The sequence below is a fragment of the Dendrobium catenatum genome, unplaced genomic scaffold (assembly GCF_001605985.2).
Source record: "Dendrobium catenatum unplaced genomic scaffold, ASM160598v2 original_scaffold_88210, whole genome shotgun sequence".
In the NCBI taxonomy this organism is placed as follows: Eukaryota; Viridiplantae; Streptophyta; class Magnoliopsida; order Asparagales; family Orchidaceae; genus Dendrobium; species Dendrobium catenatum.
The window spans coordinates 253,571-268,746 of record NW_021406651.1 but is presented as its reverse complement, the minus strand read 5'-3'; the positions used below and the strand labels follow the sequence as shown (position 1 = coordinate 268,746).

At 35.2% G+C, this 15,176-nt stretch overlaps 1 protein-coding gene across 8 annotated transcripts in view; it reads left to right on the top strand.

The window, feature by feature from the left end:
• LOC110110088 (zinc finger CCCH domain-containing protein 4) overlaps positions 1-8,296 on the top strand; it is a gene marked incomplete at its 5' end in the record, with an annotated part of 128,511 nt that extends 120,215 nt beyond the window's left edge. For 2 of the 8 annotated variants that reach the window (XR_003699595.1, XR_002304658.2), the window contains 2 exon segments: positions 637-755; positions 7,806-7,941. Coding sequence is in view for 1 of the 8 variants with exons in the window: in XM_020841396.1 (XP_020697055.1) it covers positions 7,806-8,018 (213 nt within the window). 8 annotated transcript variants of the gene reach the window in all.
• Between the last annotated feature and the right edge of the window lie 6,880 nt (positions 8,297-15,176).

Below are 15,176 nucleotides of genomic sequence, written 5' to 3'. Positions count from 1 at the left end.
ACCCAAAGCGAATGAGCCAGTTCACATTGAACCGGCATATCAAATTTCTCAATAATTGGACATTAGAAGTTTCCTTATCAGTATTTAGTTTGACAGTAATACCATCTTCCGACATCTCAGCATCTACAGCAATATGATCCACTTTAATATGAGGAATTTTTTTCCAAGCATTAATAAAATTGTCTTTCTGCTAATAAATTCCAGCTTTAGAATTATCAACCTTAGGAATACTCTGTCTCCATAAGACAATTTTGAAATATTTTCCAGTTCTCTCAAGAAATTAATCCGACCATCTGAGACAAATTACAAGTAACAAGAATTTTCTCAATTCCATCCAAAGGAGAACTCTCTAATTGAACTTCCTCAGTAATAATAAGATTAACAAACCTATCAACTTTCAATTTCAACTCTGATGAAGACGCCCTTCCAAATCATTAGATCCTGGACGTAATCTAGTTTTGCCCATATTCATAGCAGACGAATGGTGATTCTTCTCAGTTTTTGAATCTTGAAGAAATAAAATTTTCTTACCTTAACCTTCAATAGAATTATTTTGCAGAACAGATGGACGAAAACCTTCTTTAATCACTAATGAACTTTGCTTGAGCACGCTCTTACACTCAATTCCATCACCAGTAGGAAATCTACCTCTGGATCCAACATAACGCTTACCTTCCATTCAAAATCTTGAAAGACGATGGAGGTGCAGAGGCAGGGTCATCCTCCGCCATAACGGCCTACCCGTGAAAAAAGAGGTAAAATCAAATTTTAAAACTCCGGCACTCTCTCTCACTTGCTTTTAATTCAAATGATTCATATGCTTTTTTTTTTTCTTTTTTTTTTGAAGAAATGCTTAAAAGCAATTTTATTAATCCAAGAAGAAAGGCCTAAGAAGAATAAAATCTATCACATTCCTCCTTCAACACTTTGTGAAAAAGGGGAGGAATGTTACAGTTAACCAAACTAGCCCAACAAAATCACCTAAACAAGTATAGTTAGCACAACAATCAGCTAACTTATTACATTCCCTATTAACGGATTGAATAATGACTTGATTGAAATTTCTAAGAAAAAAATCATCAATATTATAACTTTTACCTTCAGTTTTTCCCTCTTTGATGACATCTTGGATGTGCTTCATAACATTATAATTGTCCCCCTCAATAATGATTCCTTTTGCTTCATACATGCATTCTTGGACTACCTCCCTCAAGGCAATGATAGCTTTCATCTTCAAATCCATGATGTCCCAATGTATACTTTTGAAACCAAAGGCAAACAAAAATCTGCCTTTACTATCTCTAATTACTCCTTCAATTCCAACAGTATAATCCTTATGAAGAGATGCATCCACATTTAATTTGATCCATTCGGTTGGACGGAGATTCCAAGTGGAAGAAAATAGCCTTAGCTGATTAGAATCCCAGTTGACCGAAATAAGATCATGGTTGAATGAAGACGAAGCAAAACTGATAGCGTTAGCTGCTATTACTTTAAGGCAATCCTCCTTATCTCCATGCACTATCATGTTTTTGCTTTTCCAAGAGAAGAAGACTGTTGAGCAGTACAAATTGCCCATCAAAGGATTTGATTTAGACAAATCCTCCAACTCCTTATAACAAATCTTCAAATCGGATATATTGGGAATCCTGTAGCCCCATTTGTTTATTATCTTTAATACTTCTCAAGTAAAAACAGTGGACAGCAATGTGTTCTGCGTCCTCAACTGCACTGCAACCTCTCGGACAGCCATTTTGATTGCTTAGTCTTCTATACATCAGAAATTCATTTGAAGGGATTACCTTGTGCATCAATCTCCACCAAAAGATTTCCACCCTTGGTCTAAGTTTTAGTTTCTTTATCCATCTCCAATTGCCATCCTCTTCTTCATATCTACTAAAATGCTCTGAAATCAAGGCTGCCAACGACTTTCCAGAATTCTTGAACAGAATTTCCATTTCATCTTTTTGAATTTCAGCATTGATCGGGACAACACAAATTAGATCAACCAAATCTTTTCCAAATGCCTGTTGCAGTTTCAGTATACTCCAACCACCTTCCTGAATAAAAAATTCCAAGCTTTGTTGTTCTGCTTGTAGATCAGCAACGTAGGTTGGCCACTTGTCAATACATTTATCAAGGATCCAGTATCCTTTGTTGTATTTATACTCTTCCCATTCGAGACCTTCCATCTCACTATTTGCTGAAGATATTTAGCTCCATTTGTAATGATCTTCCAAGTAGGTGATACTCCATTTCTTGCTTCAGTGTTCCAGAGGTCTGTCCCGTATTTTGCAATTAGAATTCTGCTCAACAGTGTAGAAGGATTGGAAATCAGTTTCCATGCGAATTTAGCTCTCTAAGGGCCAATTTTATCATAAGCTGATATAACCCCTAGACCTCCCAACTTTTTTTTTCTTACAAAGAGTTACCCAATCTACATAATGGATACCCTTGCTCTTGTCTTGTTTCATCCAAAGAAAATCTCTACTCAACTTGTCTAGTTCTCTCAGCACTCCCATTGGAACCAAAGAGTGAGTAGAGATGAAAATAGGAATTGTTAAAAATGAAGATTTGATTAATTGTAGGCTGTAGCTTATCAAACAAAGTAAGGAATCTGTTACCCCAAATATTGAGCTTGTCATAAGCTTTTTCCAGCACACTTTGGAAATCTGATGCTTTAAGCCTTCTCAATTCCATCCTAACACCAAGATGAGTCAACTCTTTCACTGTTTTGATACCCAGGAGTTTAGATATTGCTTTAGACTTCTTCTCACAGAATTTCCACAAAACAATGAGGATTTATGGACATTTATTCTTTGCCCTGTCCAGCTGCTGTATTTCTCCACAATCTTCTTAATTTTATTTGCATTTCTTCGGTTTGCTTCAGAAAATACTATAATATCGTCGGCATACTGCAGATGAGATACTTTATCTGCTGATGGGGAAACCTTGACTCCGATCTTAGCTCCTTTCTGATTAAACGCTTCAATCAACAGTTGTGAGCACATGATAAAGAGACAGGGGGATAAAGGACATCCCTGCCTAAAGCCACACTTTGCCCGAATCCACTTGGTATTGAAACCATTAATAATAATGGAATACTTAATGTCCACCACACATTGAAGGAGTAGATTTAAGAAAGTCCTTGGGAAACCGTATAGCTCTAACACCTGCCTCAAAGTTTTTCACCCCATACTATCATATGCCTGCTCATGTCCACCTTGATGGCCATCATACACTTTTTTGCTTTAGAGAATCTGAATTTGTTAATAATTTCTTGTGTGAGCAATATATTTTCTGAAATGGATCTTCCCTTAATGAATGCCACTTAATTTTCTGAAACATTTTGGGAATAAAACGAACAAGCCGGTTCACTAACATTCTAGCTACAATTTTGTAAATGGAATTGCATAGACTGGTAGGTCTATAGTTGGAGGGTATCAGAGTATTCTTCATCTTAGGGATGAGAACAACAGATGTCTCCCTCCACTCCTCACACATAACTCCTGAGTTAATGAATTGGCAAATGGCCTTCCAAACTTCGTTCTTAATTATAGACCAATAAAACTTTATGAAGGAATAAGAGATACTGTCTACTCCCGGTGATATATTGCCTTCCAATTTGCTGATGACAGTTTCCAATTCTTCTTGAGCAAAATCAGAATTGAGCAGTTTTTTGTCTTCATCCAGAACGCCTCCAAGCTTCGGCCATCTCACTAGAGAACACCTCCTGACTTTCCACTTCTCTTTGAAATACTCATAAAAGATTTCTTCCATTCTGCTTTGCTCCTCGGTCATTCTTCCATTAGGATCTTTGATTTGTTTAATGTGATTGTTGTTACGTCTTAAAGAAGCAACAAAGTGAAAATATTCTGAGTTAGAATCGTTGTCTTTAAACCACTTTATTATTGCTCTTTGTCTCCACCATGAGCTAAGTCTTCCCAATGTTGAATTTAACTCCTTCACCTTGCTTCTAAGCAAACAAATCTTCTCATCTGATAAACCTCCTGAAATAGCCTCTTCCTCTTGCAACCTGATAATCTCCTCCTCCAAATTTTCCTTCAGGATATTAAGGTTTGAATGCTTGGCTCTACTCCAACGGAATAAATCCTTAAGAACTCTTCTGAATTTATGATTCAATACTTGAACGTCATCCCCCCCAGCTGGTTTCGACCATGATTTATCTACAATAATTCTAGAAGCTGGAAAAGAGGTCCAGATTTCTTCAAACTGCAATTTTTATATCTCCGGAATCCTGAAGTAAACAGTTTTATAACTATTGGGCAGTGATCTGATGCAATCCTCCCTAGATGACGAACCACTGCTCGTTGAGTAACCTTCAATGCTGCCGAATTCAGGAGACATCTGTCCAGCCTTTCCAAGATGCGAGCTCCCCCCTTCTTGTTATTACACCATGCATACTTAGGACCATCTATCCCAGTGTCATGGAAATCGCAACTATTCATAAACATTTGCATATCTTGAGGTCCCTGAGAGAAAACGAACCTCTTACCTCCTCTCTTCTCCTCTTGAGGTAATATAAAGTTGAAGTCTCCTCCCATTATGAACGGAAGATTCACATTCGAATAACTCTATAATATCTCTCACAAATGTCTCCTCTTGTAGATATCTTTACTTCCATAAATTGTGGCTATAAGCCATTCTACTTTGTTATGAATTTTAAGCGAACCAACTGCAACTTGAGAAGAAGCATGTAGAACTGTGAATGAACAAATGGTAGTCTTCCAACAGATCAAAACTCCCCCTGAAAGACCTTCAGCTGGGACGCAGAAGAAGTCCCAGCTATTTCCAATCAATTTGTTGATTGCAAATCTATCAAAAAATGTTACCTTCGTTTCTACTAACCCAACAAAGAATGTGTCAGATTCTTTCACGAACTCCCTTAAGTAGTGAAAGGCTTCTACCTTTCTAGCCCCTCTGCAATTCCAAAAGGCTAGAGATGTCATTTGGGTTTAAGAATGGGATTGATCCCATTCTTATTTTTCTTACTGCTTCTCCTTTTTCCTTCTTTGAGATATTATGTTATCTTTGCCCAGCAAATTTAACTCTTTAAAGAGCTTTCCTTTGCTTTTAACAGAATCAGCCATCAACCTTTCTGATTCTGTTTCACCAATTTTCATGTTAATGCTTTTAATTTCACCTTCCTCCAGCTCTTCTACCGTGGCCACAGATCCAAGAATTTCCTCTGGTTCATTTGAACAGAGGTTAAGAATTCCGAACTTGTTTATGTCAACAACTGGATATTGAATCACTGAATTGACTCCTGAGATCTCAAGAGCTTCAGTATTCACATTGTGTTCTCTAAGATCCTCCTCTACAGCTACATCCTCTGTATTTACAGCTTTTACTGGGATGTCTTCCGTCTCCTCTACAACTCCTGCCTCTACAATTTGAACTGGGACATCTACAACAGCTTGTTCAGATGGGAGAGATAATTTTTCAGTAGATTTTTGAAGTTTGAACAAACATCGCTTTTGTTTTCTTGAATCTATCAATCTTCTGATTGACATTACCCATTACAGGTAACACCTTCTTTCTTCTTTTCATATTTTTGACAAGAATTCAAGGCCCGTAAACCTTGTCTGAATTTCCTTCCTCCAGTTGAGTGGGTTGAGAATGCTTTTCCACTTCTGGATTGTTCGCATAAACTTCCTGTCTCCCTTCCATTCCATCTTTGCAATTGTCTACCAAGTGACCAACCTTCCCGCACTTCAAACAAAAAGAGGACACTTTCTCATACTCTGCCTTCTGAAAAAAACGTCCACATGATCCTTCCACCCAAACGCCAGTTGGAAACTGTTGATTTAGGGCCATGCAAACACAGACTCTAGCATACTCCCTTTTGCTCCACTGAAACATGTTGCCGTCAATCCAAAGTGGCTGTCCTATTTTTGAAGCAATCCTGGCCACATTATCTTCATCCCAGCAGATTAAAGGGAGATGTGGGAATCTTACCCAAATTGGTGATGTTAATCCCTTCAATGATGAAGGGGAAAAAAGAGGAGACCACCTATCAATCCCCACTATATGTCCATTGACATACCAAGGCCCTCCTAAAACTTTATCCACAGCTTCATTAACAAAGGAGCAAAGGATCCATCCAAGATCAAGAGAAGTTATATGGAACTTCCCAAACATGCTCCATTGTCGAAGCTCTCTAGCAATCACATAGATTGGAGCATTTTCTCCAAATACTTTCACTACTACAGATAACTGTAGTTTTTCAGAATTCATCTTCATACTTATTCATTCAATCTGATTGTTCTTCCGTCTTCAGACAGGAAAGATTCGTCAGTTGGTAAATTGCATTTGATGTTAGGTTTCCTTGCCCATGAATTCTGAGCATTTAAACCTTGCTTCTTATCATTTATTTCTTTGGTGTTTCCTTCCTCAACATTGTCACGAGCATGTAGAGTGTTCTCCATCAGTTTACTTGAAAATGATACTCCATTCTCCAAAAATAGAGGTTTAGCAACATTATTGCTGAACCTGTTCACAAATAGTTTCATCCCCGAAGAAGAAGTTGCTTCTCTGTCATTTACTATCAGCGACGAACCACTTTTTTTATGATAATTCTTCTCTGAAGCTTCAATCACAATTCCTTTGCCTTTTCCAGGAACTTGGGGAGATTTCTTTACAACTTCTGGCAATGGCTCATTGATCTTTAAAGGCCTTGCTTTGAAAGTTATTTTGGAGACATCTGATTTGCCAAAGTTCAAGGATAGATCGCCGGGAGGAATCCGACGGTCAGCGGCGAATGCCGCTGCTTCATCCGTCATCGGCGAACAACCCACCAAAATTGCGGAACAGAGAAATTTGAAAAAACAACGAACTTTCTCTCTCTAGGAACTCCGGCAACTTTCTCTCTCTAGGAACTCCCAAAGCAATAAAAGTTGCTATCTTTTATTATTCATATGCTTAGGGTGAGTTTATTTGTTGATTTTAATTCAGCAAATAAATTGATCTTGTGTAGGTTTGATCTACTTAACTTAAAACATGAGTTAAGTGTAGGTGGGAATTTTCTATAATTTTTTAGTTATAGAAAATGAGAACCAATATGCAACTTAGGTGTTGCAAATTGGAAGAGGTTTTTTAAATTTTTTTGTGTTCAAAGGGGGATATTCATTTGCCTAATTTGAGGCTAAACAAATGAAGGAGATTAGGATTTGGGTCATATGTCTTGAGGATCAACTGTTGATTTTGGATTCAACAATTGGGCTAGAAGAATTTAGGATTCGGTCCTAAAGCTCAATGATTCATGTAATAATGCAGTTGAAATTTTGAGAGATTTTAAATGATCATGCATGAGAAAGAGGAGGATCTAAAATAGTTTTTTTTTTTTTTTTTTTTTTTTTTGAGTTTTTTCGATTCATTTAATAGGAGAGGTTAATTCCTACATCCTCTGAGAGATTTTAAAATCAATTAGATATGAACTAGATATCCTAGAGATGTATGAATGTGACGTGCATTTTTGGGATTTCACTTCAACCATCTAATTTGAAGGTTAGGGTTAAATAATTCAGTGCTCATGGGATTTTGAGGGCCCATATTACATACTACACATTTAAATTAGAGTTCACATGTAACAGCTAAGAAATAACATTTAACAGTTAAGAAATAATTTATTCAGCAAGAATCATGTTCAAAGGTAACAACGGCAATGATGCCATTTTAGACAGAACAAGGATTATTTTTCATAATAATATTGCATCTAGTTCAAATTTCCTTGTTTCATAAATTACTTTGATATCTGCACGGCAGCTTACCTAATGTATTTTCAGGTTGAAAGGCTAGCCAGGGATTGTTTCTTTTTCCTCACCGAGTCGGCTCCATTTGACGAGGCAACTTTTGGTAGGTTCTCAGATTCCTGTATTGCAAGGCCCATGCAGGCATGTAGACCAATCTGTTATGCTTTTGAAATGGTTCCTCCTACTGATATCCAATTTGGTGATTATGCTGCTGCACTTCACATTGGTCTATACAACAATCAATGAAGCTGGCAACTTTCATTTATTGTGAAGCCATATTTTTATGTTAATGTAATTCGACATGCATTAGGGAACCGCTTTTGTCTTAATTTTGTACAGGGAGTCCGCTTCTCTTGTCCGATTACTGCATTAGGTTGACTATCTGCCTCTGGAGTTCATTAGGTTATATATATATACATTAGTTGTGTTTAAGCTATTCTTGTATCGTTTGTTCTGACTTAAATAGGCACATGGATTAATTTAGTAAAATATAAAGCATGATGTCTTGAGCTCAGCCTTAAAAATTTCTTGTGGAGTCTATTGTATTGGCTGCATTTGCTCTTTGGGAGAACATTTGAAGCCTTGCTGGGACTACGTTTGTCGCTTTGCATGGAGTGTTCGTTACACTTAATGTTTTAATTAATGGATTGCAATATGAACAGTTGATGACAATTGGCTCTGACAACGCTTCATCTTTATGAAAAGGTAATGGTTAAATTTAATAAGTCATTAGTATGACATCCTTATCTAGTACTATTTTCGCCTGTACCTCTACATTCAATTGAAACTATTGTAGGATATCTACATTACTTTTATTATTAATTAAACCATTATGTTATAAAAATGGCTACAATGTCCTTAATGGATCAAATTCATAATATGCTTTGAATGCCTTAGCATAATTCATTTATTAAATTTGAATAATTCATAATAATATATAATTAATTAACATTAAGGCCAGCACATTTTTTTTTTTTTTTTTATTAAGGCTCAGCACATTTGTCATGGCGTTTTCTAGTTTTAGGAAGCGCAAAAATATGTTGTGATTTATTAAGGAGAAATTTGACTTCATATGTTAAATTGTATATATTTGGAGATATTCTTCGTATAAGTGCATTTGGAAAAATAAATCCAAAAGTTTTTTTCTGATGAAAATATAATTAACATTAAGGGTCAGCACATTTGTCATGCCTTGTTTTTCTAGTTTTAGAAAGTTCAAAATATGTTGTGATTTATTAAGGGGAAATTTGACTTTATTTGTTGAATTGTATATATTTGGAGATGTTCTTAATAAATGTGTTTTTGGAAAAAAAAACCAAATGTGTTTTTATTTGAAAATATTCTTAAAATACCTGCAGCTATTTTCTACTCAAATAATAAAGAAATATAATTTCTAGCTTCTCCATACACATCCTTATATTTCCTAATATAACCCTTACTAATTTTTTCATTCTTGTTCTTGAGATTTCTTCTTACAACAAGATGAGAATATCGTTTGAGAATATTGTATGATGTAGTTGAATTTGATGACATAGTTATATACTCAAATATGCTTTAAAATGTATTTAGAAGGCAGATGGTGAGTCATGATAGAGGAACACCCTTAAAAGGGGCTTCCTCGGGGAACTTGTGGGAGAAATTGCCAAACATAACTTACATAAATCACTTTGTCAAGCATTCTTACGTGTTCGTTCTACACGGGGCGGATTGAGGTTCCTCCTAGAGCTAGCTTCTCAGCAATTGACATGTACCTTGTTCCAATTTGAGTATCTCTCCTGGAGCGACCTTTCTAGTTGAATTTTGCTACATGAAGGCACTTACTCCAGAGACTTTCAGTTTGACTCATCACGATTATTTGAGCTGAGTTGTCCTTTCCCACAATAACATCTCACTTACCGTTGTCTTCTCAACTGATCCAACAGCTTCCATATTGGTCATCGAACATCAACAAGCTCGCCAGTTGGTTGTCCTATTTCATCTCAGAACAAGCTTGCAGACCCACTCGAGCACACTCCCTCTCATCCACTCAACTTCACTAAGCTAGCCTAGAGATGATTTGTCAACGTCTTCCGAACTCACCCCTCGAGCAAATCAAGAGATGACGTGTGTATAGTATAGTGTCCAGCATTGTGTGAATAATTTTTGTACTATTTACTTTTTGGCTTTTTCTTTCTTAGTCATTCTTGTTGCCCTTAGAACTGTATAAATAAGAGATGATGAGGAGTAGTTTATGAACTTTTAGATAGATATAGTAGATACTTAATTTTTAAACTCATAATTTCTTGAGTATAAAAATGAGTGAGAAAGAATTTTAATTTTTATTAATTAATATAAAAGGGTGTAAGAGATCTAAAGTAAACCATAAAATAATTTAAAAATTGAATAACTAATAATGTTATTTGATTAGATCTCATAATATGGTTTTCACCCAATAAGAATAAATTTAGAGATTTATTCAAGATGCAAAATCATTATGTATCACAAGTTTATCCATAGCGAATAGGTGCTAAAAATCATAAGAATAAAATATTATATTGTAAAAAAATGTTCAAGGGTAAAAGGGTCCCATGAAAATTTTTATAATGTTTAGTACTATTGCTTACAACCATGCTTAGAGCTCTCTAACCCAAGGTTCCCGCACTTTCCCTTTCCTTCACCATCAGGTGGATAAATCTCTCTCCTAGATGGTTAATGGAGAAAACCTCTTCTATTCTATGCTAGAAGATCACTACTCTAGGTCAATATTTATTTAACAAATATACCAATTGAATCATTGAGATCCCATGGATCCATTAGAATCTTTAGTGTAGTAAGAACTCAACAAACTAACTCAATTGGAGGATTAAGATTAAAGTGAAGAGGAAAATACCCTCATAATTGCACTCTTATTATGAAATATCTTATTGTAGGTTTTTTTTTTTTTTTTTTTGAGTGAAATTTTTCAATTCAAACGAAAAAAGAACTCTTTTAAAAGTGGCACCTCTCTCTTCCTTCTTTTTCAAGCATTTTTAGCTCTTTCATAGTTTAGTGTTTTAATAAGTATATATATTAAGTGTCAAAAAAATCAAACCCTAAAGCATGATATTTGTAAGGTATGGTCAGATCATGCAATATGATACAAAAATATAATGTATGATTAATATAAAATAGATTAATTTTTTGATATTTCTAATCTATTTAATTATCCTATATATTATGCATCATACAACATGATTAGTTTAGCCTGATACACATTAATTATCCCTTTACTTACTAGGTGTAATTAAAATATATCAAGAAACTTATAATGTTGTATGATGTACATCCATACATCATACAGTATGAATATTACAAACATAAGGAAAAAAGGTTTAGTAGATTAAATTTCGATTTAAATTGGATTTTATAGTATAATATACATCATAAAATAACATAAGTTTATTAGTATTAATTTTACAAATATCCTCTTTAATGTAAATAGATCTAACATGTATTTTCTAAATGGAGGCCATGCATAGTATGATAGATATCCTATAGTATAAATTTATATTTATTTGAAATTTAAAGTTAATTATTACTTAATTCACTGATGTGCGTGTATGCTAGTTATTTCACAAGTCTCTTAATGTGGAACACACCCAAAATGACTTAAAATAAACACAGATTTCATAACTCGTGAAAATAACTATTGTAATACTAAAAAGGATTATCTCTAACTCATTTTGAAACTATGAGTTGGTAATATTTTATCCTAACATTCTTTGCCTGAGCTAAGTCTATTTTCTAAATATGCGTACGTTCCACTTTGACATTTCACCAATGTATCTTAAATATCTTGTGTATACATATAGTTGTTACTGTTAAACCCTACACAAAGATGGATTAATCAACAATACATAATCTCAACTAAATTATATTTATGATTATCAAAAGTCAATGATTAGATCTAGGCTAAGGGGTGAACTCCTAAGCCACCTTTAAAAAATTATAATCATATTTTTTCATGTTAATTATGAAATGTTTAGTCACAATGATTGATGAGGAACTTAACACTTCATGATATTTTAAACATGTTTACTTCTATTTGAACGCTTGCATTCATGGTCTCAAAGGTCCAAACCATCCAATGCTAAACATTTGTTATTTCAAGAATTGATGGAATGTTATTTCTAGTTGTGGCCTAAAATTGGATTGCTTAGATTTTTCATTTTTTTGTATTTAAAATGCTTTAGTAAAAAAATAACTCATCAATGTATTTTATGTTTGATATTTTATCAATAAATTATCTTAATAGGGCACAAATCTCAAGGCAAAATCAAGCTGGAAACTTCAAAAATTAAATCCAGGATCACATGAACTACGATTTCAGCAAACACACAGTTTAACTGAGCATCTCGGATATACGAACCCAACGACACCAAATTCGACTCAATCCGAGCCCAAATGAGTCCAAATCAAGGACTCGAAGCACTGTTGGAAGGTTCGAACTACAATTTAGATTACCAAACGGTTTCCAAACATGACATGCTTATATTTGAATCGAGCGACTTGGCGAGAAGAATCCAACGACCCCAAGATCGTTGAATTCTGACACTACTAAGACCTTCAAATGTCTGACGAGCGGTCCCTGATCAAGGGTGTTACAAACATGTTTTTAGATTATGGTTTTGATGATAGCAAACAAATCTTGCTTCACTACGACTGCTTTTTTCTACTGACTTTTCAGGACTCAAAGATCAAACGGAAATCAGAATCAGCTCAAGATGGGGTAGATTAGGGTTGAGTCAGTCTGTAATTTTATTTTTCCCCACTTGAGTCAATTGTAATCTTTGGTGTGACTAATGCAAAGTAACCCTACACACACACACACACACTTGAGAGGCTTAGAATTTCTGTTTTTACTCAAATCGGACAGGATGATATTTACATCATCCTAGACGATCTGGCTTAAAACAGAAAATATAATCAGGGGTTCTTAATGAAGGTAGCCGTCATTATCCAATCGGCCTGGACGATATATGTATCGGCCAGGACGATAGGATCAAAAAGGAAAGAAATTGCCACCATAAACAATTAAGGTATTCTGTATTTTTAGCAATCGGCCAGGACGATCTTGGATCGGCCTTGACGATATTCATAATTATGCCTTAATTAATCAGACAAATCAAGAAAGTAATTAAGGATGCTTGATACGATCACATCGTCCTAGATGATCGCAGGATCGGTCAGGACGATCTAGACAAAAACCTTAGTTACTTCTGGACGATTAATATCGGCAAGCACAAATTCAGGGTGATGCTCTGGACGATTTTCATCTGATTTGAACCGATCGGCTGGGACGATCGTGATATCGTCCTGGATGATCAAGCCAATTTTTCAATCGTCCAATTTGCATTAAGGACGATGCCCTGGCCGATCTCTTGGGATTTGTATTGATCGGCTAGGACGATTTACATATCGTCCTGGACGATATAGTCGGTAACTTGCAATTAATGAGCTCCTTTGAAGCTCTTCTATTTAAGTGACCTTGTTCAATATTTTTGAACATCCTTGGCTGCTATCTTGACCTGAGAAAATCTAAAGGAGAGAGAGAGGGAGAGGGAGAGAAAGAGAGAGGATCTTGTGAGGGGGAGCTTGTGAGGGGATTCACAAGGGTTGCTCCAAGCATTGTTCCACATCTTCTTCCCTAGAGTCTCTTGTCCTTGGAAGCATTGGGAGAGGTAAGTTCTAGCAAGCGATCGAGGTTCTCTGCTTGCTTCAGGAGGAAGCAAAAAGAGGAAGGTTCTCTGCCTTGTCGGGTGTGGAAAAAAGAGGTGTTTATTTAAAAGTTTGGGACAGATTAGAGGTATTTGCCTCTAAAAGCACCAAATTAGGAATAGTGACTCCCTGATCAACCACCCCATTCATTTGTTTCAGTGAATCCTTCTCATCAAGAAGGTGGGGATGTTTCCAAAAAATAATCATTAATATGATGACCATGAATCTTGCAAAAAGAACAAAATATAGGTAAATTTTCAAAATCAACTTTTTGGAAATAACCTTTCACCTCTAAACTAATCCATATTTCACTTGGGTGTTTTTTAGAGACATCCAATTCTATCAACACCCAAGCCACAGACGGCCTTGATACAGAAGCAATGGCTTGGTCCGTTTGTAACGGACGCCCAAAGATAAATGCCATACCAAAATGGATTTGATGATAAAAAAGTGAAGTCTTAAGTTAAGAAATTAAATCCAAATCGAGGTAAAAGGAGATTCCTCCCTAACATCAAAATCTGGAGTCCATTTAAACAATCGCATTTGACAAGCTTGTATATAATAAGATATCCTAGCAAATACGCAACTATAATCAAGATCATTTTAAATTTGGATAGCAACATGTCTTTGACTAAGTAAAATAATGTGAAATGATCTAGAAAGTGTAAGGTTAAGAAAAAATTTGTAAATAACATCAAGATTCGGATGCCTTAGAAAACATTTACCAACCAACGTCAAAGCATAAGGAGCGGCCAACTGATCCACAACCAAATTTTCAAATAATAGGGAAGGACAACCCTTGAATGAAGAATGAATGAAATTCTATTTAGGAGAAGTAGATGAAGTACCATCCAATACAACTTTGAAGAATTAAGTTTTCCCCTTAAAAAGAGAAGAAGATGCTGGGTTTACTAACGACATAGTCATCATCACCTAGCACCAAAAATCCCATGAAACCTCAAAATTAGTGAGTGAAAGATAACAAAATGAAAAAAAGCAAAAGAGAACAATAAAAAAATTCAAATAAAATAAGCCAGGAGGGCCAAAAACTAGAGTGCGAGAAGGAGCCCTAGAATCATCCTAAAATCACCTCGAATGCTAGAGCACAGAGAGACGTTGATGGAGGTATTCACTGATAGCTACTACTTAAGGTAATGTATTCTACTTCAGCACTAATTAGGACTACTAAATTATATTACTGGACCAAGAAACTAAAGAATTTCTTATAAATTGATAAGTTCTAGATAAACTTTTTTAATCAACCTTACAACCTGCAAAAACTAAATTACAATATCCAACAATTTTAAATAAACAATTTTGCTTTGAATATCAAATTCCTAAGTTTTGAGTTCCAAAAAGATATCTCAATTTTCTTTTTATTTCTGTCAAATATGATTATTTTGGATTAGATTGAAATCTAGCACACAAAAAAACACTAAACATTATATATGGTCTATCTAGCAGTCAAGTAAAGCAATGATCCAATTTATACCTCTAAATTTCTTTTGATCAACAAATTGTCCCTTAGGGTCCTTATCTAATTGTACTGAGAAACTCATAGATGTAGTCACGTAGTTTAGTATTACCCATTTTATATTTCTGAGGAATGTCCTTAATATTCTTTAATTGACTAAGAAAAGTTCCTTCCTTAATTTGCTTTATGCTAAA